Genomic DNA, 23,297 nt, shown 5'->3' on the forward strand with positions numbered 1-23,297 from the left:
CGAATCTAAGAAGTTAAGCTCCTTGTTTTGTTCGATTTCTACTGCGAACTTAATTTTGTTATGCAGACTATTGAGAAAGTTTAAAAATTGATTGATATGTCTGTTTCAACCATCAAAACCAACCAGTACGTCATCAACATATCTGAACCAGAACACAATATGTTTCTGTAAAAGGGCGTTATTGAGGATGTGGGTGTTTTCTAGTGTGTCCATGGGAATGTCTGCCAGAATGGGACTCAATGGTGAGCCCATAGGAAGATCTGAGTTTTGCAGGTGAACATTATTATATTTGAAAAAATTGTGTTTCATACATGCATCAAGAAGATTGTAAAATTCGGTAGTTATATATGGATTTGTATGACTCTTATCTAATATGTGTTTTACACATTGAAATGATCATGAATTACCAAAAAGAAACAAGTCATCAATCACATATATTCATTCAAAATGTCTGTTCTATAATTTTATCGTTCGATTACTTGTTCGTAGATCATTACAGTTCGAAATTTTGTCTTTTGATATCCTGTTTTCATCATTATCCTGCCAAAAAAAATCAATCTGTATGAAACATCAGACACAAAACGTAACATGTCACTTTTTGACATGCTGAAGAAATCTATGAGAGACAGTTACATTTATTCTAAATGTCATAAAGTTATTTCTAATATGTGATCATCCACACATTTCAAAATTCATAATGGTAAAAGATGCATCGAAAAACAAAACACAAAAGCTCATTATACCAAAAGGAACAATAGACTCGACAGACACAACTATCATAGAAATTCCAGTCAAACTGCATAGTCAACCTGTTGTCGTTGCCAAAAGGAAGACCTCTGAGAAATCGCTTTTTCTCGATGGGAACAGAGAAGCAATCACCTTCAGGCCTCATCACACATTATTAGAACCGGAAAGTTTCACAGAGTTCAATGAAAAGATAGTTGGTCATCAATCAACAATGTGAGTATTCTAATAAGAAGGGATCAATGGAGGTGTTTGAACTGAGGTACTTAGGGTTTCATATGCTCAGGGCGATATAGCTTCTTCAGGATCACACTGAGGAATAAGTGATCATTGGGTCTGAAAAGCATGTGCCAATAATGACAGTTTTCTGCATTTTTCCTATCAATATTTCTGTTATCGTGCAGCAAGCTGGTATGATCTTGAGAGCTGAGACGACATCGAAGTGATAATCTCGACATTTCATTCGTTTCTCCTTCTATTTTCGGTCAGAATTCATCTCAATGGGAGCTGAAAACTCGACAAAGAATATTGTCTTAGTCTGATGGTCAAAAAAACCTATATCAGGCTCATTGAAATTAAATGCTCCATTCAAATAGGATATACAACAATGATGGTAATGTTAACATTAATATACATAGAAATACAATAATACAAAAAATTTCTACTTATATTTGTTAATGAACAGTCTTACCTACGATAATTGAAAATACAAAAAAAGAATGAAAGATGAAAAATATCACATGATACCTTAATGGTCTCTTGAATGGTCTAATAAATTTGTTTTGAACAGAATAAGACTAACAGAAGACTTTACATTTTCAGGTAGACTGTTATACTTAAAAAATCCTCTGAACATTAATGTTTTAGTGTTGAATGTTTTTGTTTGATTATTTACATACAAATTATTTTTTATTCTAGTATTATACTGGTGGATTTGATTATTAAAAATTACAAATTTGTCAAAATATGAGGGTAGAAGGTTATGTAACATTTTGTAAATATAAATCATCGTTGAATATGTAAGCCTACTTTCTATAGATAACCATTCCAGAGTATTTAACATTAAAGATATATGGTTACTCCTGTCACATCTCAAAATAATCCTCATTGCACGATTCTATAGTTTTTGTAGTGTTCTCATTTTATTCAAATCACTTGTGTATAGAAGAGTGGGACCATATTCAAAATGTGGTTGTTTAATGTCTTATATGCAGTTATCCGTGATTGCATAGTTAAGTGTTGGATACTCCTGTGAAAAAATATAATTTCTTCAAAATTTGTTTCTGTATGTAGGTGAATTGAATATTCTTTGATAGATGATTGTTTAACATAAATCCTAGATATTTGAATTCAGTAATGAGCTCAATTTTATCATTCTCTATTTTTATTTCAATTTGATTTAAATCTAATTCTCTGTATTTAAACGGTGTAGTAAGTATCACAGCCTTTGTTTTGTTTACATTCAGCTTCAATTCATTAGTTTTTAAATATATAGCAATATTATGCAATGCTTCATTCATTTTTTTAATAGCTTTATCTATATCTTTATCACTAACCGATACTAGGGCATCATCAGCAAAATAATGTTCATATTCACATTCATTACATTTGCTGATATCATTAATGTAAATTAAGAATAGTAATGGCCCCAAAATATTTCCTTGCGGAACCCCATGGTCTATGCTTATTGCTGTTGATACAAATTCATTGATTTTGGTTACCTGCTTCCTTCCTTGGATTGGTTTCGGCACTTCTTATTCCTTACCACGGAATTAATATCCCCCGAAGTGCCGTAGATGGTAATGAAGCACTCCTATGATTGCGTTATTTCGACGGATACAGGCTGCCCCTGCATCTGCAGGACATGCTGATAGCAAGTGAATTAGGGTCTCGGACGCCTCATATCAGGAACCTTCAAACTCATCACGCGGCTGCGGCAGACTGAGATGTTGGACACATCATCCTGGCTCAACGATTATGGACATACAGGATTGCTTACTTTTGCGATTTTGTTGTACACGCCACGTGGTCTCGTGACGTAACATTGGTGACTGGATTGATTCGGTACTGCACTTTCAAATTAGAATAAACAAATTTCAGGTAAATCTCTTATTGAAATATTATTTTCATATAGGATTGAATACTTAATATAAATGGATTAATACTCAGTAAAAATTTTTCTTTTGTGGATCATAGGGCGAGCTAATTTGCTCTTTTCAACAGTAGGATGTTTCATCAGTTTTTTATTATTTTCGTGAAAACTGTAACTCCCACAAAAATGTTGTAATGAACTTTGTTTCAGATAATAATATTATCTAAAAAATTTTTCTATAATTTTTTGTTCCATCTTCAATAATAATCAAAATTATATAAGAAATAAATTGTTTATATTTGTAGCAACTTTTTTATTTATCTGACAGAAAATACATGATACGGTTTTTATTTTTTATTAGGAAAATGAGAAATTTAGATAGAATAATTTAACTTAAACTTCGTTCCATGAATGATGAAATTGACAAATCTACAATTCAATATATTATAATACTACATTAGAGCAGAAAGGAACTACTTTATCCACTAAATATACTTGAATTATTTTTTTTACATGAATGTAGGAAATTAAATTAAAAGGACTAATGTATTACTTTATTTAATTTTCGATTTTTTCTATTATCAGAATTGTTTGAATTTTTTTTAAGTGACCTATTTTCGTCAGCCTTGAAGTTATTATATTTCATTCTGATAATTGTTCTCAGTTTGCAAAATTCCAAAATAATATTTAAAGGAAAATTTTCTCTTCTTGCAGTTTTTTTTCAATTTAGGACGCAAAGGCAAATCTATAAAAAAAATCTTATTTATTTCAAGCAGTAAATTAATAGAATAAGTTTTTACCTAACAATTCATTTTCAAGGTCTTGTTCATAATCATTTTCTGTAAAATGTTTAGAACAAACAAATCCATTTTCGAGAGTGAATTTATCCCCTCTTTTGCAGCGACGAATCCATTCTTTTCGCAAAGTTGTAGGAATCATATCCTTAGCAATAGAAAAAAAGTGAAATATTACATCAGTAACACCACTTTTCTTTAAAGTCAACTGATTGCTTTTGCAAATTGACACTGCCCAAATACGAACAGGCATTTTAACTAGACAATTATTGCTATTACTTACAAAAATGTGAACATTTCCAATGTTTACCTTAATTTAATTCAAAAATGTTCAAGAAACATAAGAAAATTCCACAATGGCGAAGAACAAACTTGAAAACGGAAGTCTTATATGGCGTCTACTCGTTACACCAGTTTAAAAAATGTCCAAAAGCACAAAAATATACGACTTTCACAATAACAAACTCAATGTTTCAGAAACCTAATTGGTATAGTTGAATAAAAATTCAATCAAAATATACAAAAACAACGTAATACTGTCCGAAAATAATCCTCAAAATATGTTAAAATAACACACGGTCTTGGCAGCTACTAAAAGTATCACCAGTGTTACGTCACATCTGCTCGGCACTTGTTTAACGTGGCGATATATGTAAGTAAGCAATCCTGTATGTCCATAATCGTTGATCCTGGCAGGCCATGATGAACTCCTCAGTTTCCGACTTCAGCCCACTGGAAGGTCTTGTACCTTGATGAGCAGCGGCGTTTAATGTTGTTAAAGAAGGCCTCATGCATTGGCTTTTGTTCTTGTTGCCGCAGGAGTGAGTGGCTTTTATGTGGGCATTTTGCTAAACGGGTCCCAGTGACAGAGTTGTGATCACCTCGTTCAGTATCGAAAAGTCAATCGAGCAGCTGCCCTGAAGGGTAGTGCTCCAATGTATGCTCCTTCATGGTAGAGGATCATGCAGAGAAGAGGATCCGAACTCCTCATGATGTTACAGTATAATTTCTCTTAGAGTGGTTGTCTGTCTGTTTCGCATATTCGATGAATTATATCAGGGTCATTGTTTTACAAAGTTCGCAACTAGGTATGTTTCTCGATGTCTCGTCAACTTTAAATATCGTTCCGCATCAATCACCGACAATCAGCTGCCAAATTAGGTGAAATATTCTCATGAGTGGGACAAAGAAGTTCAACAATGATATCAAATATTTGGATTCGTGAACGGGAGCCTAGACCCTTTCCAACATTTGAAAATGTGAATCAGTAGTAAAAGATTTCAGGCAGGAGCACAGTGTGTTTATTTAGTGAATGTGAAAATACGAGTTCTGGATTATTTTCTGGATTATTTTTCATTACTATTACCCACAATTGGGGATTGAACTGCCGTATTCAATTTTTTAACAACTAGTGTTGTGAGCTTAGTTGTTATTATCTCTTTTAAAAGGGATACAAAGCTTAAATCAGACTCTAAGGCCACCCTTCATCTAAGGTATGGATAAAATAGTTGATAAAGTGTTCTAGAGTTATAATGTTCTCTCTATCCTCTAGGCCTTTTTCTTTTTATGCCGTTGGATAACGTTATAAAGGATTTTCGGAAATTCGAAAGCCTGACAGTTCCACTACTTACTGGAAGTTAGGGGAGTGCAGTTTCAAGTTTCCAGGTTGCAGCCAAAAAGGAGGAAAGCTAACGAATCGGATGACTACCGCCATTATTTCTTTGATCATTGACTTTTTCTTCTAACACCCAGTTTCGTCCCCAGCCAAATTATTTGTAATTATTTTCAAACTAACTTGTTTAACTGTATAAATGAATTAGACTTGTTTCAACCCCTAGTACGTACAGAGCTAGGTATTAGTATATTAGAAAGTGAGTTATGTAAAGTCACGTAATATAGACGTTCTCTCTCTCTTTCTCTCCGAAGAAAAGGTTGCATTGATTGAACTAATTAGGAAATACGAACCACCCGTCTCCACTGAGCTAACCAGTGCTCTACCATACCTCAAATACTGGCTTTCGGTAGAGCACTATAAAGGTCTGATACGGTTTCACCCTTCAGAGTAATAACTGATATAACTCTTACACAGTATATAATAAGTATATTATGCAACGATCATGTAATGATGGTTATTAAGACACGAGCATTAACCGGGATACGAAACGAGCCGAAGGCGAGTTTTGTATGGTATATGCGAGTGTATTAATAACCATTACATGAGAGTTGCATACGCTATTTTTTCTAAACCCGATAAATAATGAAAAACTATAAATATTATATTTGTATTGAACAAATTTACAGTAATTAACTCATATTTTTTAAAAAAAACACAAACTTAATGGTATTATCATGGATTCTAATTATATTTATATTGAATATAACAACTGTAGGTAATCTGATCTTTTAAAAATATTGGAGTCGATGGTATTCCTTCTATATCGCTGTTTTCAGACATTTTGATAATATAGGTAGGTAATATGAAAACTGATTTTGACAAATAAAGCAATTAGTTACTTAGGTTAGAATCTAGGACAAACAAAGGAACAGGATTCTTGATTGAAAAATTATGGGTTTCTATTGGTGGATAATCTGTATCGTTATGAAAAATCTGTATCATAATGGATATCATTATGAAACGGATTATAGTCATATAAGTGTATTGTTAAAGTACGGGTGTAGAAAAAGACTCCTTCTGAGCCAGGAAAAAGCCCGTAACAATGACTTTACATGCTCTATCTAGTAGACACTCCAAACTCGAAAAGTTCACAGCCTTCCTGTAGTCAGGGGAAAGTACAACCATGGAACGGACGATATGAATCATTTTTCGGGTCTTTACGTCGACTTGATACAGCTCCTAAGGAGTCCACTTCACTACTTCAAACGAGTAGTGTGAGATTGAAATGGCAAGCATATTCGTAGCAGTTCTGATGATCAGATCTGTTGAAGTTGGTGCTGATACTTGCCGCGAAGAGTTCTTCACTACTATTACCTTTTATCAGTGGCGTTGTTCCACCAGGTAAGTATACGTCTTTCCGATATCCAAATCGTGTAGGATGACTCCATCTACGAGCTGCACATCCTCTCCGTGATCCCCACAAGGTCGTTTTTCGAGATGGACTTTTGCACATTCATCCCGAATTTCATACATATATCATGAGTGCACTTCCACCATCCTCAAGGACTGTTGGAACTCAGTGAATTCTTATGGTTACCTCCATCTCAACTTATCTTGTCCTCTCTCGTCTTGTTTTGACCAAGATGACTCAATCTTCTGTCTCATTGGAGACAAGACAAAACGAGACAAAAGACGAGAATCTCTCGTCTTCGTGGCAACACTAATCCAATGGGCAAGCAATTCATGAATGGTCCAAGTTATGTACAAGAGAATTTGGCAAACATACAGCAAAGGTTCTTCACAAAGTATTAAAGTGTGAGAGGTTCCCAAGCAGTAAATGAAATTTGTTCCAGTCATCAAACCATGCGTCTTTGAATTTTTGTGTGTCGTTTGCTAAATTGTGCCGTCTGTGAAGAAAGAGCAATATGTTGAATCTAGATTCAGATTTTCTTTGTCCTGAATTGAAATTATGATTTTCTGTAATAGGCTTGAAGACAATAGACCAAGGGGAGCTCAAGTTTCTCGAACAGGATTCTCAGATGGTTTTCATCAGCGACCAGTTTTTCGGTGAGTAAAAAGTTGGTTGTTCCACATCCACTAAGTCTGCAAAGTGTTATTGATTGTGTTCTTGAAACATCACTGGAATTTACTAAGATAAGTTTGACAACATAAGATAAATATGAACAACGAAAACGAATATTTACATGGGCCGAAAAGTCTCGGGCCTAAGAGAGAAATTGCATTTTTTTGTTTAAAATTGGCTTTTTTCATCAACGTTATCTCCATCAAGAGTCACACAATCATTCCAGCATCGTTTCAATATTTCAATATCACTTTTGTAGAACGATTTATCTTTTGCCACAAAATATGCTTGAGTTTCAGCAATAATTTGTTCACTCAAGCAACATTCCTTACCGATGAGCATCTTTGAAAGGTCTCTTCATTCTCTATTCAAGTTTATTGCAACAAATAAGATAAAATTAATCAAAATCATGTGGTTACCGAAATTCGTTGAAATATACTCGATGCGCGTTTCGCCAACAAAGTTAGCATCCTCAGGAGAAGAAAATTGATACCTAGTCTAGTCTGAATAATCCTTATATACTAAAATTTGTTACCCGAGGTTGTATACCTGAAGTCCAATATGGAATTTCTCTGTAATTAACTACCTGGAAGTTCTTAGTAATTATTCTCTTCCTAACAGAAGATTAAAAAGCGGGCCAAACGGCCGCCATTCTTGCTGTTCTTACATTTTGCTATTTTTAGACTCTCACATGCATCGAGTAGCCTGGTGTCATGCACATGCTTAATCAGTTTCAGATTGTTTTCACCAATTCTGTGGTCCTTGTCTAGAGCATTTTGGGCAACACTGGATTTTTCTATCCTTCCGTATTTCATGTGTGCACAATGCTCCTTGAAGCGGGTTTCAATCGCTCGTCGGCTCTGGCCGATGTATTTGCTGTTGCAATCTTGACAACTGATTTCGTAAATCCCCGACCTTTCTGTGTTTTCTAGTCTATCTTTTGGATTACCAAGAAGCTGTTGCAATTTATAAGAAGTTTTATATGCAACTTTCATATTTACTTTATCGAATATCTGTTGAAGCCCTCTCGTGTATTGGGGTTCATATAGGATTACTATAAACTTGTTATTACTCTTCTCTTTTTGAAAAGTTGAAGATTTACGAAGTAAAACCGTTTGCTTCAGTTACATACCGAATCACTCTCTTCTCATCGTCGTACTTATCTTTCTTTAGAGGAAAAGTTATTAACCTGTGTACCAGAAATTGCAGTGCCGCCATTTCGTGTTGTGGACAATGATTCGAGTCATTGGGAATGTATCTGAAAGTGGCCGTGTCTTTCCTGTAAATGTCAAATTCTATTTCGTTTTGTTCGTTCCTTATGACCAATACATCTAAAAACGGCAACTTTCGTTCTTTTTCTACTTCATATGTGAATTTTAAACTCTTACACCTGTTGTTTAGTTCTGAAAGAACATTCTAGATTCTGGTTATCCTTGTATCCACTACAGCGAATATGTCATCAACATACCTGATCCAGACTCTAGGGAAATAATTGAGTTTTTTCCCAGCTTCCGTCTCAAACCTACCCATGAATAGGTTCGCTATAAATGGAGACAGTGGGTTACCCATTGTCGTTCCTTCACGCTGTTCATAATATGAGCCATTATATTGGAAACAATTTTGATCCATGCAAAGCTTGGTGAGTTGAATGTATTCTTCAACAGCTTCATTTGCTAAGTTGTTCGATTTGAGGAGATCCCTCAAACACTCTAGAGCTTGTGATATTGGGACGCTTGGAAATAAGGAACTCACATCGAACGAAATCAGTTGTCAAGATTGCAACAGCAAATACATCGGCCAGAGCCGACGAGCGATTAAAACCCGCTTCAAGGAGCATTGTGCACACATGAAATACGGAAGGATAGAAAAATCCAACATGCTCTAGGCAAGGAACACAGAATTGGTGAAAACAATCTGAAACTTATTAAGCATGTGCATGACACCAGGCTACTCGATGCATGTGAGAGTCTAGAAATAGCAAAATGTAAAACAGCGATAAGGGACCCATCTCGTTCAACCCGCTTTTTAATCTTCTGTTGGGGAGAGAATAATTACTAAGAACTTGCAGGTAGTTAATTACCGAGAAATTCCATATTTGACTTCAGGTATACAACCTTAGGTAACAAATTTTAGTATATAACGATTAATCAGACTAGACTAGATATCAATTTTCTTCTCCTGAGGATGCTAACTTTGTTGGCGAAACGCGCGTCGAGTGCAAAAATATCAGTTTAGTGTTAGGGCAATTGATCTCAAAAAAAAATATTCAACTTTCACACCAAAGGTTCCAATCTCATCGTTATTCAAATAAAACTGTTTTCTAACATTATTTAACATAATAACAGGCGTGCCCGACCTAATCGCAAGCGTTATTCGTTCATTCAAGTCATTCAAATCCGAAGGTTTACTTTTGTACACATTGCTCTTTACATATTCCCATAAAAAGAAATCTAATGATGAAAGATCAGGTGATTGCGCTGGTCATTCAATCGATCCTCGCCTCCCTATCCACCGATTGGGAAATGTTGTATCGAGGTATTACCGAACATTAACTTGGTGATGTGGTGATGCTCCATCTTGCTGAAACCATATCGTACCCACTGGAACTTGAGGGTTCCCTAGATCAGGATATAAATTTGCTAAACTTGGAATGACCTCATTTTGAAGTAGTGCCAAATAATTATCGCCATTCAAGTTGGCCTCAATGAAAAAGGGGAGAATGGTATGGTTTTCTACAATCCCAGGCACAAAGTTAATCTTTTGAGGGTATTGCGTGTGTTCTTGTCTCATCCAGTGAGGATTTTCCGTTGGCCGGTAAAGGCAATTTTGCCGATTAGCATGACCGTTAAGAAACAAAGTACACTCATCAGAAAACATAACGTCTTCTAATTGGAAGAAAATCTTATCCAACATGTCCATCATTTGCTCACAAAATGTGAATGTCAACAAATCGTTTGTCATGCTTTTTGGGAGGTCAGCAACTAGAAAAAAGTGCTTGAATAATGTAAGCATCACTATCGATAACGTGTCGTTACCAATAAAAGACGAAGATGACAATATAAAAAACCTTGGTTTGCTGATAAATCCGTCGCTAAGATTTTCATCGCATGTGTCAAAACAATCAACAATCAAAACAATCTACCGTAACCGTGAGATACTGAATCAACAATCTTAACAAACTCTTTGCGACGCACTTGTTTTATCCCATGCGAACTATGCTGATGTGGTGTACGGTCCTTATCTGTTACAAACTGATAAGAGAAGACTGCAAGTATTACAAAACTCATGCGTCAGATTGATCACTGGTTCGCGGAGAAGGGATCATGTGACACATCACCTACCAAAACTGGTTTGGTTGAATATGGAAAATCTTATGCATGTACATTATTTCACAAAATAATAAATCACATGAAGCCTGCTTATCTCTACAACAAACTCAGGTTTCGGACCGACGTTCATAATCTCAATTTGGGATTCAAGAACTTGCTCACGCCCCCTCACCACAAAACTTCCCATTATCGTGGATCGTTTTCTTATTACATAACCTGGCTCTTCAATAAATTACCTAACGAACTGAAGAATTCAAATTGTATTATATTCAAGAAATAAATCAAACATCTTTTGCTTATGAATGACATTCCTAGCATGCTGAATTTCAAGTGCTAGTATCTATTTTCGTTTTTTTTTCTTTTTTTTTTCTTTTTCTTGCAACGACTTCTTTTCTTTTTGATTATAGTATTATACATGTGTTCAATGTGTCTTGCATACCGTTTTATGTAGTATATTTTTAATCGTGTTTATTTGGTGATATGTTTGCTTGTGTGCACTTGTGTTTATGTTTACATAGGTGCACACATTTTTTGGTTGGATGGAAGAGCAAGGGCTGCTCATGTTGCGATTTCTCCGTAGCATGGTCATAAATTGAATCCTGCCATTTGATAGTAGGTTATATTTTTGTGTGTATATATATATATATATATATATATATATATATATATATATATATATATATATATATGTATATATATATATATATATATATATATATATATATATATATATATATATATATATATATTTCTTTGTATTTTGTTCCTATAAATAAAATCAATTATTATTATTATTATTAAGTTCTTCTATCAAAATCGTCTTCCATGAACTCCTGAGTGGGTATCATTTTATAGGGATGCATTTCATTTTCTTTTGATATGTTTACTATCGATGTATGGCTAACATTAAATGTAGTGGATGCCTGTATACTTGATGTATGTCTGTTTTCCTCAAACCCAAGCATCACATCTAATTTAAGCTAATCACTGGCAGCTGCTTTATTTACCTGCGCTACATGACCAAGCTCGTGAAACTGCATCTCTATTTTGCTTATTGTTCCTTGAGATATGGGCGTTAAATTCAAAAATTTCTCTTGAAATAGGCGGGCTACTACTTCCTGTTGTATTCGAGTTTCATATCCGTAACCAATCATTTGTGAAATTGTTATTTTATGCATTTCCATCAATCAAACCATTTGTCAGACTTGAAGTTAACGAATTTCAAATTTGAATTAAAATACTGACAACTAATGTTGAACCAAGTACAACAAGTAGGTACATACAGAACAACTTGACAAGGCGTTTTAAACTAACGTAAAGGTAATAGAGAATGAAGAGACCTTCCAAACGATATATCACAAACCTATACTTCCCATTTAAAAAATTGGAGGTTGTACCTGTCAGTCGAAGGGGGTTGAAGGTAGGGGTAGCATTTTTCCGTTGGAGAATTTCAAACTATTATTAAAATTTGACCTGTCTTGGGATTTTCTTAAAATATGTACCATAACCGAAATAATGAATGTATTCCATTTGGCTTTCACACAATGTATAGATGGATAGGTGGAAAGAAGGCTAAATGTATGAGTGGATGAATGAATAGATTTATAGATGGATAGATGACAATGTCTTTCCGTTCTTTCTTATGTATTTGATGACATTCATTCATTCATGTATTTTTTTTTTGCCAATATCAGTGACCCATATCCAGAACCTCCGACTAGACCATATACTCAACCACCAGGTGATATTCGCCAACAACCGTTTCAAAGGTGAGTAAAATTTTCGCTACCTAATCTAGATTTATATGAATGTTCTATCAATTCTAAATGTACATGAAAATATGAAATAATTGATGAGAGAGTCATATCACTCAATTCCATTTTCGAGACACTGAAATTTTCAAATATGTCATGTGGAAAAATTCTAAATACTGTATTTCTTATCTTTTTCATATTTAATTAAATTTCGTGTTTGGCTTCTAAGTGATGTTGATGTTCAATTAACGAACATCTTCAAACCCTTGAGAATCAACAAGAAGACAGAAACCTAAAGTGAGTGTACAGCATACAATGCTCGGACTGCAACAAATTGTATATCGGCCAAACCAAGAAAACTGATTCAAAGGCACGACGAGCACAAGAAAGCATACTCAAACCCAATAACATATAAATCAAACCTCGCAACACACGCATAACAAACAAACATAACTTTCTCCCACCAGAAAACATCAAACTCATAAAACAAGTCAATAAAGGAAACTATAAGGACATCTTGGAAAACCTAAAAGAAAGTTATAGTTCACTTATCGTGGAACAAATCAAAACACAAGACCTAACATTCAATACTCCACGAAACAATACACATTTCTAGAAACAATTAACCTAGAGAAACACCAACACATGGGATATTACTTGATGTAACCCAAGTATAAAGAGATATCTGAATGGAAGGGCACGACAAATACCTGCACTAAGGCATTCTAACCGTATAAAAGAACAAACAAGAAGGTGAAACGTTCAGTTTGAGTAGAGACATGAAGATGATAGCACAGTCTGCCATCGAAAGCGCTCGCATATAATAATTAGGGGTTATTAAAGCTTCAAATCCTTTTTGTGAACAAATGTTAATATCAAAATTAATTAAAAATGTATAAATTTTGCCCAAATTGTCAATATCTATTTTCTTTTTCACGCAATGTTTTTCGTTATTGCTGTGGTTCATTTCTAAAAGTCATCTTTCAGTTGAGGTTATCCAAATCCATTCTGTAATCCTCCGTATTGACGTGTTCACTCAATGTGCAAGAATTAACGTTTATTCTACAGTCGCTTTTGTGTGAAGTTATGCGACTGGGAGTCTAGAAATATGTCCTATACAGGGTGTTGATTAAACATGCGGCAAAAATTTGAGGGGCTATTCCTTGGACTATACTAAGGATATTTTGTTCTGTGATGATTTTTGATAGGGCGCTTTGTTTCGAAGATATGGAGCGGAAAATAATTTCGAAAATAACACTTTATTACCAAAAATTACATATAGGTAATGTTTCATAATCTACCAGAACTGTTGAAAATGACTACCCCCGCTCAGATGCAAGAATTCAATCTACTCCTCATCGACTCCCGAACTCTTTCAAAAACACACACACATATACGCACAATATATATATATATATATATATATATATATATATATATATATATATATATATATATATATATATATATATATATATATATATATATGTTCAGTTTATTGTTTTTCACTAATTTTTAGTGTAGGTAAGTGTGATTTGTGTAAGTGTGATTTTCTCTAGGTTCACTGTGTCTAGGAATGTGTATTGTTTCGTGTTATATATTGAATGGTAGGTCTTGATGTGTAGTAATTTGTACTTGTTCCTCGATAAGTGATTTATGACTGTTTAATTTATGGATGTTTAAGTTTTCCCAGATGTCCATACGGTTTCCTTTATTGAGTTGTTTTATGAGTTTTATGTTCTCTGGCGGGGGAAAGTGATGTGTTTGTTTTGTATGGCGTGTGTTGCGAGGTTTGATTTATATAATATTGGGTTTAAGTATGCCTTTATGTGCTCGTCGTACCTTTGGATCAGTTTTTTATCGGTTTGGCCAATATAGAATTTGTTGCAGTCCGGGCATTGTATGCTATACAGCTATGAAAAAGAAGAAGACATAAACCTAAACTGGGTGGTATCACTAGAATAGTCCTTTAATTTTTGGCCGCATGTTCAATAAACACCCTGTATATGTCCTGGAACAATCCATACATGTAATTTTGTATATTGTATTCGATTTTCGTTTATTCAAAATTGGAGTTTTAACTTTACAACACATAAATAGTTGTGACATTTCTTTCAGAAATTATGAATGATTGTTTTGCAAATACATTGATCGATTTTGGTATTAGTTCTTGAATATAAGGTTATTATTTTAAAAATAAAGGCTTTACTAGATTATCAAGTCCGTTTTGGGAGTTTGGGGAATAGTTCTTCTTGGTAAAGTTGCAAAGAAAATTTTACGATGGTCATTGTATTCGACTCTACGTAACCACCTCAATGCAAGTTTTTGCAGTATAAATCCGAGATCATCTGCTATTCGTTGCAAAAACCCGAGAGTGCGATATTATACTTGAGATCAGACTTACTGAGTCTTTTTTTTTTCAGAAAATCCAAATTCATGCAACGTACTTGGTCAGAGTACTACTGCTACTGCTAGATTTGATGTTCTGTATCTGTAGAGTAGGGAGGGTGAGTGTAGGCCCACAGCACTCAGGCCACATGTGACCCATTATACAACCTCCCGAGGAGTTGTCCTCCTAGGTCATCGTCCATCCTGTCCTTTCCAGGAAGGTGGACAGGTCTCTGAGTGAAATCTCCTTTATATCGGCAGGTGTAGGCCAAGACTCTTATTGATGATAACTTCTATGTCCTATGCGAATGCATAGGACATCCCTGACAGTTTCATCTTCCTTTTCACACATCTTGCATAAAGGTGTGTCCACTAGCCCCATATTATGGAGGTGTTTCCTTAGTTGACAGTGGCCAGTCAGAAATCCTACTGTTAAGCGTAGATTTTTCCTGGTCATCGCCAGATATTTTTTCAGCCCCAGCTTCTCAGGGTCGCCCAGGGTGATCTTGGCAAGATTGCATCTTTTGATTTCATCCTATCTCTTTAGGAATTGAGCATGGGTGTAACGTTTGGCTAGTTCCACAATTGTCGAAGTCATCAGGCCGTAGGTCCTACAATTCTTAGTCCAGCCGCTTCCTTGGCTAATGAGTCAGCAATGCGATTACCTTTACTCCTGTCTTGCCTGTTAATCCACCTCACGATACTGTTATTATCTACCGAGACTTTGGCTAAATCTTGGTGGCACTCTAGTACTAGCCCTGAGGTAGCACGTTGTCTGTTCAAGGCTAATAGGGCTTGTCTGCTATCAGTGCAGATTGTTATGTTTTTGCCAGAAATAATTTTTCCTGGTTATTTCTTTTGTGGCGATTGAGCCAGTTCTGTTTCAACCACCCTGGTATTTTTTCCCATTCCCTACTTATGATGCACTGTTTGGAACCTTTGGTATAGTAATGAATATTACTGGAGTTTTTTCCCAACACCAAATAGTTATTTTTAACACCTCGACACGTGTTCGAGACCCAAGTGATCATCTTCAAAGAGGAAGATTAAACCTCTTTGAAGATGATCACTTGGTGATCCAAACACGTGTCGAAGTGTTAAAAATAACGATTTTGTGTTGGGAAAAAACTCCAATAATATTCCCATTCTCTACTTAATCCTTATGCTTAGTGATTTGGAGTACGCTCCACATCCTGATCCTTTTTTGGTTTTTGAGCTGTCTGTATATATGCGTATTGCATTTGTAGTGTCTGACTCTGTGTTCTGTTTTATTCGTATTTTGTAGGGTTCATTAAACACAAACCTGGGTTCAATTGCATCACTGGTTGCTTGCAGCAGAGGTTGCGCAGTGAGCGGTTCTTGCCATAGACTCAACCTCAATTGACAAATTCCTACTTCGAGGTTTACACCAGCCGTGCGCAATCGTAACATGGTCATCAACGTACAGGTCCAGAGGGGTCAGACCAGTAATTGATCCCATTGCCGCGGTTGATGTTCAGATTCGATGTTATTCATCAGTCTGTTGAAGATGAGGAGTTGGAAACGACTCAAAACTGATCACTATTCACTCAAAATATTTCAAATTATCTTCATATTTCCTTAGGTTCGATGAAAGACCATTTCCAAACGATTATATTCCCCATGGACTGCAGCCAACAGACCCTGCTGATGTAGATGAAATCGAAAAGGCTGAGACACAGCTCATCCTAGAAGAACTACAGAAGTACCACCAAGCCAGGCGTAGGTTTCTTGAAGATGCCTCTGCAATTGCAACAAAATCCAAATTGCGAATACCTCGTCAATCAGATGAGGCGGGAGCATATGGCACCAGCTCCAGAAGTTATGAAAGTCCAAGCAGAGATGGGGTAGGCCCTTGTGGGTGAGTACTAGAAACTCTTTTGTCTTACATTTGCAGAGTGATACCTTCCATAGTTGGACATACTTGTACTCGATAGCTGAAACATCATTTGTATTGAGAAATAAGACGTAGAAAGGAAATACAATAAAACAAATCGAATAACCAACAGTAAAAATAAAATAAAAATAAAGATGAACAAAAAATAAAAAGGGTTCAAAGGAAGTTACTTCACGACGTTTCGACTTTTCGTATCTACAATCGCCTTCGGGTGATGACTGGCTATTCCATGGATACTGTTATTAATTTTCATCATAACGGTAACATTAATTTATAAACTGAAAAGACTCACTTCCAAATATCGAATTGATGTCATATTTCTGAAACACCTGAATTTTGCAGACGCCATCAGGAACCTCCGACGAAAATCAACTGCCCGCATTGCACAGAGTCTCAATCCTCTCGAAAAGGTATACGTTAGTTTTTCAGCTACTGTTAAACAGAAACGCCAATATATTTTTCAACAAATTCAACAGTTTCCACCGTCTACCAGAAAGTGCCTTGCAATAAGAAGTCCACGAATTCTATCAACAGTACCTCTTCGATGGATTGCAGGGCTTGTTGCAGCCTCACGGAAAAAGCTCCTGGACCGGAACAGGAAAGGTAAAGTGATATCATTCCATGTGTGTTATGACTCAATCACATTAGGTTACAAATGTTGTTTTCATCATTCAATATCCCTCACACCACCTTCCAAAATCATTGTTGTTCGGTACCGCAGGGATCTATATTAGGGCCTTTACTCTTTATCATTCGTATGAATTCCATTCAGGAATTACAGCTTTGTGGAAAATTAGTACTATCCGCTGAATAAACAACTTTGATCTATTGCAATGAAGATTCACAAATAATACACCAACAAATGGAAGCGGATCTAAAACAAATAGATATTATGGTAAATACACACAAATAAACTTTGAGTTTTGAAAAATTGTTATTTATATTTATTGGTAAATAACAACTTCCAAATGAGTATTAGGACACAACAAAATTGAAAGGTCCACTAGCATTCAGATTTTGGGTTTACATATAAATAAAACTCTTTCGTGGGATGTTCAGATCGATATCATTCAAAAAAGCCAACTTTAATCATTGGGATTCTATATAAAATAAAACTAGTATATTGTACAACAAGTGAGAAGAACGGCATATTTCTCACGAGCGCAAGTCAAGCGAGTGAAAAATATGTCATTTTCTCACGCATTGTACACTGTACTTTTTCTATGGTTGCGTTGTTTTCAAATATTGAAAATCAAAATACATATATAATAATACTTGTATGTCATTAACTCATTTTTATATTTTATTCAAAATAATTATTAACAGTTATATTTGAACAATTTTGTAAAGTAATTCCTGGTAGGTCATTTTTTCAACATTTTTTCGGTAAATAAAATATTAGCTGCGGTCGAAGTTGAAGTTGGGGGAAACGTACTAATGGCGCTGGAGGCTGAATGGATTCTACTATACTTTTTGAAATTTTCATTTTGTTAGCTATGGAGTTGTCGATATGAGATTGAGCAACATTGCTGGACATAGCAAATGTACGAACAGGCTGTTTCGTACATTTGCTATTTTTGTAATTTAAAAAAAAACGTGTTTCATTTGTGCATGGTCGAAGTTTCACATATTTTTTGTAAATTGGGTAGAATTCTCCTGTGACTGTGAAATTTCTAGGAACCTTGGTTTTAGTATCGAGCAATTTTATTAAAAGGTCCGAATTGAGATCTTCTATGTCATCAGTTTCTAATTTTCGAAGTCAATCGCAACGGCATGCCCCTGTAAGGCCAATAACTAAACCAGCCTTTGGCAACCTTGAGGTATCTCACGGCGGCCTTCGTGAAGGTTTTGAAAGGTTTGGTTGAAGGTGCAGCGACATTACTGTCGCTGCTGTCTTGGGATTCTCTCCGTGGAGGTGCTCAAGTAAGGGCGCTTTTCTGCAGGGGCAGCCTGTTCCTTGCCTTTATTCAAGACGGAGCTCTTGGCACCCGCCGCAGGAAGTGCCCTTGCTGTTGAAGGTGGACTGGGGGAGGAGGAGGTTGCACTTATAGTTCTTGCCACTCCTGCCTCTATAGCTCTCTTTTTTTTTGGCGTCGGCACCGCAAATGCGCTTACGCCTTGGCCTATGTATTATATCACGAGGTGATTTGCAATGTTCATCCTCATTTCAAGTGGTAGATTGAGGTGGACATTTCTGTTCATCCCCAGCCACCGCCGTAGCATTTCTGTCCAGCCTCGGGATTGGTTTCTGTTTTTTCAGTGTCTGTTTTTGTTTTATTCATGTGTGTTCCCACGAGTAGCAGAAAAAGAGTTGATCACTCTGGCAGAGCCCTGCGTTACCAAAGGAAGGCTGATTACCATGAGGTTTCGCCCGTTTCCCCAAGAGTATCGTTCGTAGCTGTATATCACTCTGCGGCCATTCAGCTGTCGGCACAATTCCTTACACCTTAGCTCGGGTAGGCTGGTCCACGGTGATATGTTTCGCAAAAGCTTTTGGTGAATTTTAGTTCCCCTCACCCTACTTATTTCTGCCACTGACCAGGAGTTTGGCGACCCCGTCTGTAAGGCCAAATTGGCTTCCCGGACAGAGCTACCAGTCCGCTGGCCATTCCCCTATCCGCCACCTGGGGTTCGCGCCGATAGGTAGCCCAACCCACGGGACTGTGGTAGACTAAGGTATTGAGGACACCATCCTGATAAGTCATGATGAACCCATCAGTTATCGACTTCAGCCCCCTTAATCTAAGAAAAGTGAAGGTCAGGTACTTTGATGAGTACAGGTCTTCAATGTTGTTGAAGAAGACCCCATGCATTGGCTCATTCCTGTGTTGCCGCATCTGCGACTTTTCTATGGGCTTTTTGCCAGACGACGATCACCTTGTTTAGTATCCAAAACCAAATTGAGTTCACTAGTCGCTCGACAGCTGTCCTGAAGAGAAATGCTTCAATTTCTGCTCTCTCATGGTGGCCGAACATGCAGAGAAAGGGGTCCAAACTCCTGATGACTTTACAGGCTTCATCCAGTACCATCCTGTCATGTAGACACTCCTAACTCAAAAGTCCACGGGTTCCTGATGTTGAGGGATGTACAATCGTAGAACGGACGATTTGGGATGCATTATTATCATTATTATGAATCAAATTGTAGTCTTCCAGAGTTATTTTTCGGGCGTGATCTGCGGGTTCTCATCTGAGGTTCCGCAGTAAACATGAACAAAGTTGATGCTGCAATGGGCGCAATTGCTTCGAAACAGCCGTGCAAACTTACACTCTTTCATTGAATTATGTTATTTTCTGCTTGAGATTGATTTTTTTCAAGGCAACGCCCTGGCTTACTGTCTACCCAAGATCTATGCGAAATCGCCACCCAATTCCGAGAAGCTCGAAAGAAACTAGACAAAGTCATCGCCCAAGCATCCCTAGAGGCAGATTGCTCTTCCGGTAACACTTTACAGCCGTGTCTGAAACACAACCGTCCAGACAACGGATCTGAATCCAAACCTCACAGTAATGTTCAGAAACAAAGTAAGCCACGTGAATTAGATCCGTTATTGGTTTCCAGGGAGTTGCAGACGGGGACACGAGACAGACCGTTAGAGAGAAGGAGGTCTAACCGTGGCGAAGAGGTTAGGTACGAGAGGGAAATGCAAACTGTAGAAAGAAGAAGGTTAGGAACTGTGGTGAAGTATTTTTTTTTTCATATAAGATGAATTTTGAGTCGATGTTGATTATTTTTCCTCCAAACCGATAGAATGATGAGAAAATTGAAGTCTAGGTCACTCGCCCCACGTATTCATGGTTCATTATGATGGTTGCGGAAGTAAAACCACTCCAAAATTCCATCGATGAACTTCAATTGTTAACCGTAACTTTGTTATTCAGCAAAACCAAGAGAGCGACCAGCATGATAGAACCACAAGCACTACAGGAAAATTTTTGAGACGGTCTTAAATCGGTGCCTGTGCGAGAGTAGCTATTCAAGACTATCAAGGTTGCAAGTGATGTTTGGGTCTCCAATCAAGCAGATATTTTGTTTTTTGGATGGAATCTAGCAGCTTCAGGGTATGCTTAGGGGCGGAGCTCCATATGTGAGAACAATACTCCAAAGAAGGTCTGTTCTCAGCTTTATGAAGCTTCAAGTGTGTTGTTGCTCAAGTGTGTACATTTTTCTAGTTTGGAACAGTGTTCCAAGCTTTTGAGAAGCGGCCTTTACAATTTCAGCTACATGATTGTGCCAAGACATAATGGTGTCCATTATGACCCCCAATCTGATCTGTCTGACCTAACATTATTATATCCGGCTCTGAAACAGGTCAATATCAACAAGGCGTCTGGTCCTGTCTTACGAAAAAGGGGTTTTTCCTTCTGCTTGGGAGATTGCTCCCAAAACGGGCAGGGAAAATTCTCCAAATAACTATAGATCAGTCGCTTTGATATTAGTGATATCAAAAATTATGGAGAAAGCCGTAAACCACCATATTCTCAAATATTTGGAAGGCTTTAACATCTTGAGAGATTTGTTTGAAGGTGTTTGACAATGTTTTGTGGTGTATTTCATCAGTTCGGACTTCCATTGTCTAATATAATATAAATTGGTTTGAAAACCCTGAGAAAAACATTTAAAAATTAATAAGAATAACCGAAAATAACAATTATATTAAAAAAAACTGTTTTTTCAGGGTTTTCAATCAATTCATATTATATTACTATTACTATTATCAAAAATTGATATCTTCAAGAGAAGCAAAAATATGTACAGTGAAATGTAGAATTACTCCAGAACATATCAATCCAAAAATAACCTGAAAAAATATTTTTCGGAATGTAAACTAATGACACGGAATATGCAGCAAAATAGACACCCGCCGAGACCTACCTTTTACAAAAACACGTTATTTAATTAGATAATTGTAACAGTTGTCATCACACCGAGTTGACAACAATAACAACAAAAATGGCGTCTGTCAAAGATCTGTGATTGGAAATTAAAAACCAATACACTTGGCAACTCCGCTCTAGACACGATCAATTTTATTGGTCAACAGACACGTGGCAAATTTGAATTCTTCCTTTTCGAATTATTCTTTTTTCTGCAAATATAAAGAGATCTTGGGACTGATTAGGCTTGCTAAGTATAATATACCGGTAACTCGATCAGTCTATAAGCAAATCAGTATCATTTTCCACAGCATGAAACAAGCCCATTTTTTTCAACAGATAAACGACACCGTTTTTCCGTAAGCGTTTCCAAGTATATTCTTTGATATTTTCATGAAATTTCAATTTAAGTTTCTGATCTGATATATACGAAAGATGCTGTTACTCCACAGCTGGTTCAAGAGTCACAGAAGTGATTTCGGGGTTTTCAGTCATCCATTATAGAGTCTTTGATGTAAATTATCACACGAAGAGCATATTTATTTTTTTTGGAAACCAATTTTGTTATTTCCTGATGAGACACAAATACTTTTTTGATGACATGTTTGTTCTGTATATGTATATATTAGCCTCTCTTCAGTGGTAGATGACCTCCTAGCAATAAATAATACTTTTAATACAAGTGAAATGAGACCCTCCGATTTCGAGTGATTCTATGAATTCTTGCCGATTTTTCCTGAGGATTACGATTTTTCTGGGCTCAGCGAGATGGATGAGGTGAGCCCAGCGCATCAAGACATCTCTTCAAGATCTCTCAATTTAGAAGTCAAACTTGCTCTGAGTATAACTCATTACTTATTGAGGCTCACCTATCATAGCACTTTGCAGCACAGATCGCCCATTTTGTCACAAATAATGATGTCTCAAAGATCTTTAAGACGTAATCAAGATTTCTTGGAAAAACATCCGAGGAATTTCTTTCAGACATATCTGTGAGATATCTTTGAAACGGAACTTTGGGATATCTTTTGGAATGACATCTAAGATGTCTGCATCTCATATATTCTTGACACGTCTCTTCATTTTATTCGACCATTGCTTACCTGTTCAATGACCATTGAAGTTCTAATGTCTTCGACTGTTGGATTGTGTCCCCTTTAGGCAATCTTTGTGCAGACTTATTTTCACCCCAGCGCTACCAGAGCGATCTGGAAAGTGAATCTCCTCTATTTAGCTCAAGTCAAGTTCTTAAGTAGTAACCAAAGTCACTGAATTCAAAACTGTATCATACTACTACCTTTCAGATCGAAAAACGACGATTTTGACGAATTCAGATGTGCAGCCGGAGGTACATCAACTCCAATTCCATCTAAAAGAACACAACAAGTTGACGCGGTCGATTCTGCAGATTCTTTATTGGGAGACGATGAACCGGAAGGCAAAATTGTGACTGATAATCTAATGGATGATAAACTTCCTAAGAAAAGTAGTAAATCAAGTTCAGCGTTCAGAGATCGTGAAGAAGAACCAAACGTTCAGGATCGAGCTAAAAAATTCACACCCCTCACTGAAACACCAACAAGTAAGGAACCGTATATCTGTTACTTTTGTTAATTGTCTTAATATTAGGTAGCTTTCTAGATTCGTATATATTTTCGAAACTTTTTCATTGACTCTACTTAATTTTGTGAAAAATTCATAAGAG

The 23,297-nt window shown here is 36.4% G+C and overlaps 1 protein-coding gene across 3 annotated transcripts in view; it reads left to right on the forward strand.

Moving 5' to 3' along the window:
* The first annotated feature begins 612 nt into the window (after positions 1-612).
* LOC111503399 (uncharacterized) overlaps positions 613-23,297 on the forward strand; it is a 36,583-nt gene continuing 13,898 nt past the window's right edge. The window contains exons 1-8 of one of the 3 annotated variants that reach the window (XM_074173323.1): positions 613-960; positions 7,232-7,312; positions 12,352-12,426; positions 16,403-16,678; positions 17,057-17,124; positions 17,191-17,317; positions 20,034-20,381; positions 22,897-23,174. In XM_074173323.1, the coding sequence (XP_074029424.1) occupies positions 698-960; positions 7,232-7,312; positions 12,352-12,426; positions 16,403-16,678; positions 17,057-17,124; positions 17,191-17,317; positions 20,034-20,381; positions 22,897-23,174 (1,516 nt within the window). In that variant the 5' untranslated portion in view covers positions 613-697. The remainder of the gene's footprint in view (positions 961-7,231; positions 7,313-12,351; positions 12,427-16,402; positions 16,679-17,056; positions 17,125-17,190; positions 17,318-20,033; positions 20,382-22,896; positions 23,175-23,297) is intronic. The other 2 variants (XM_074173337.1, XM_074173331.1) reach the window with 2 other exon arrangements.

This window comes from Leptinotarsa decemlineata, unplaced genomic scaffold (genome assembly GCF_025532065.1).
Source record: "Leptinotarsa decemlineata unplaced genomic scaffold, Ldec_3_MD MMD2_P_RNA_scaffold_12, whole genome shotgun sequence".
Taxonomy (NCBI): domain Eukaryota; kingdom Metazoa; phylum Arthropoda; class Insecta; order Coleoptera; family Chrysomelidae; genus Leptinotarsa; species Leptinotarsa decemlineata.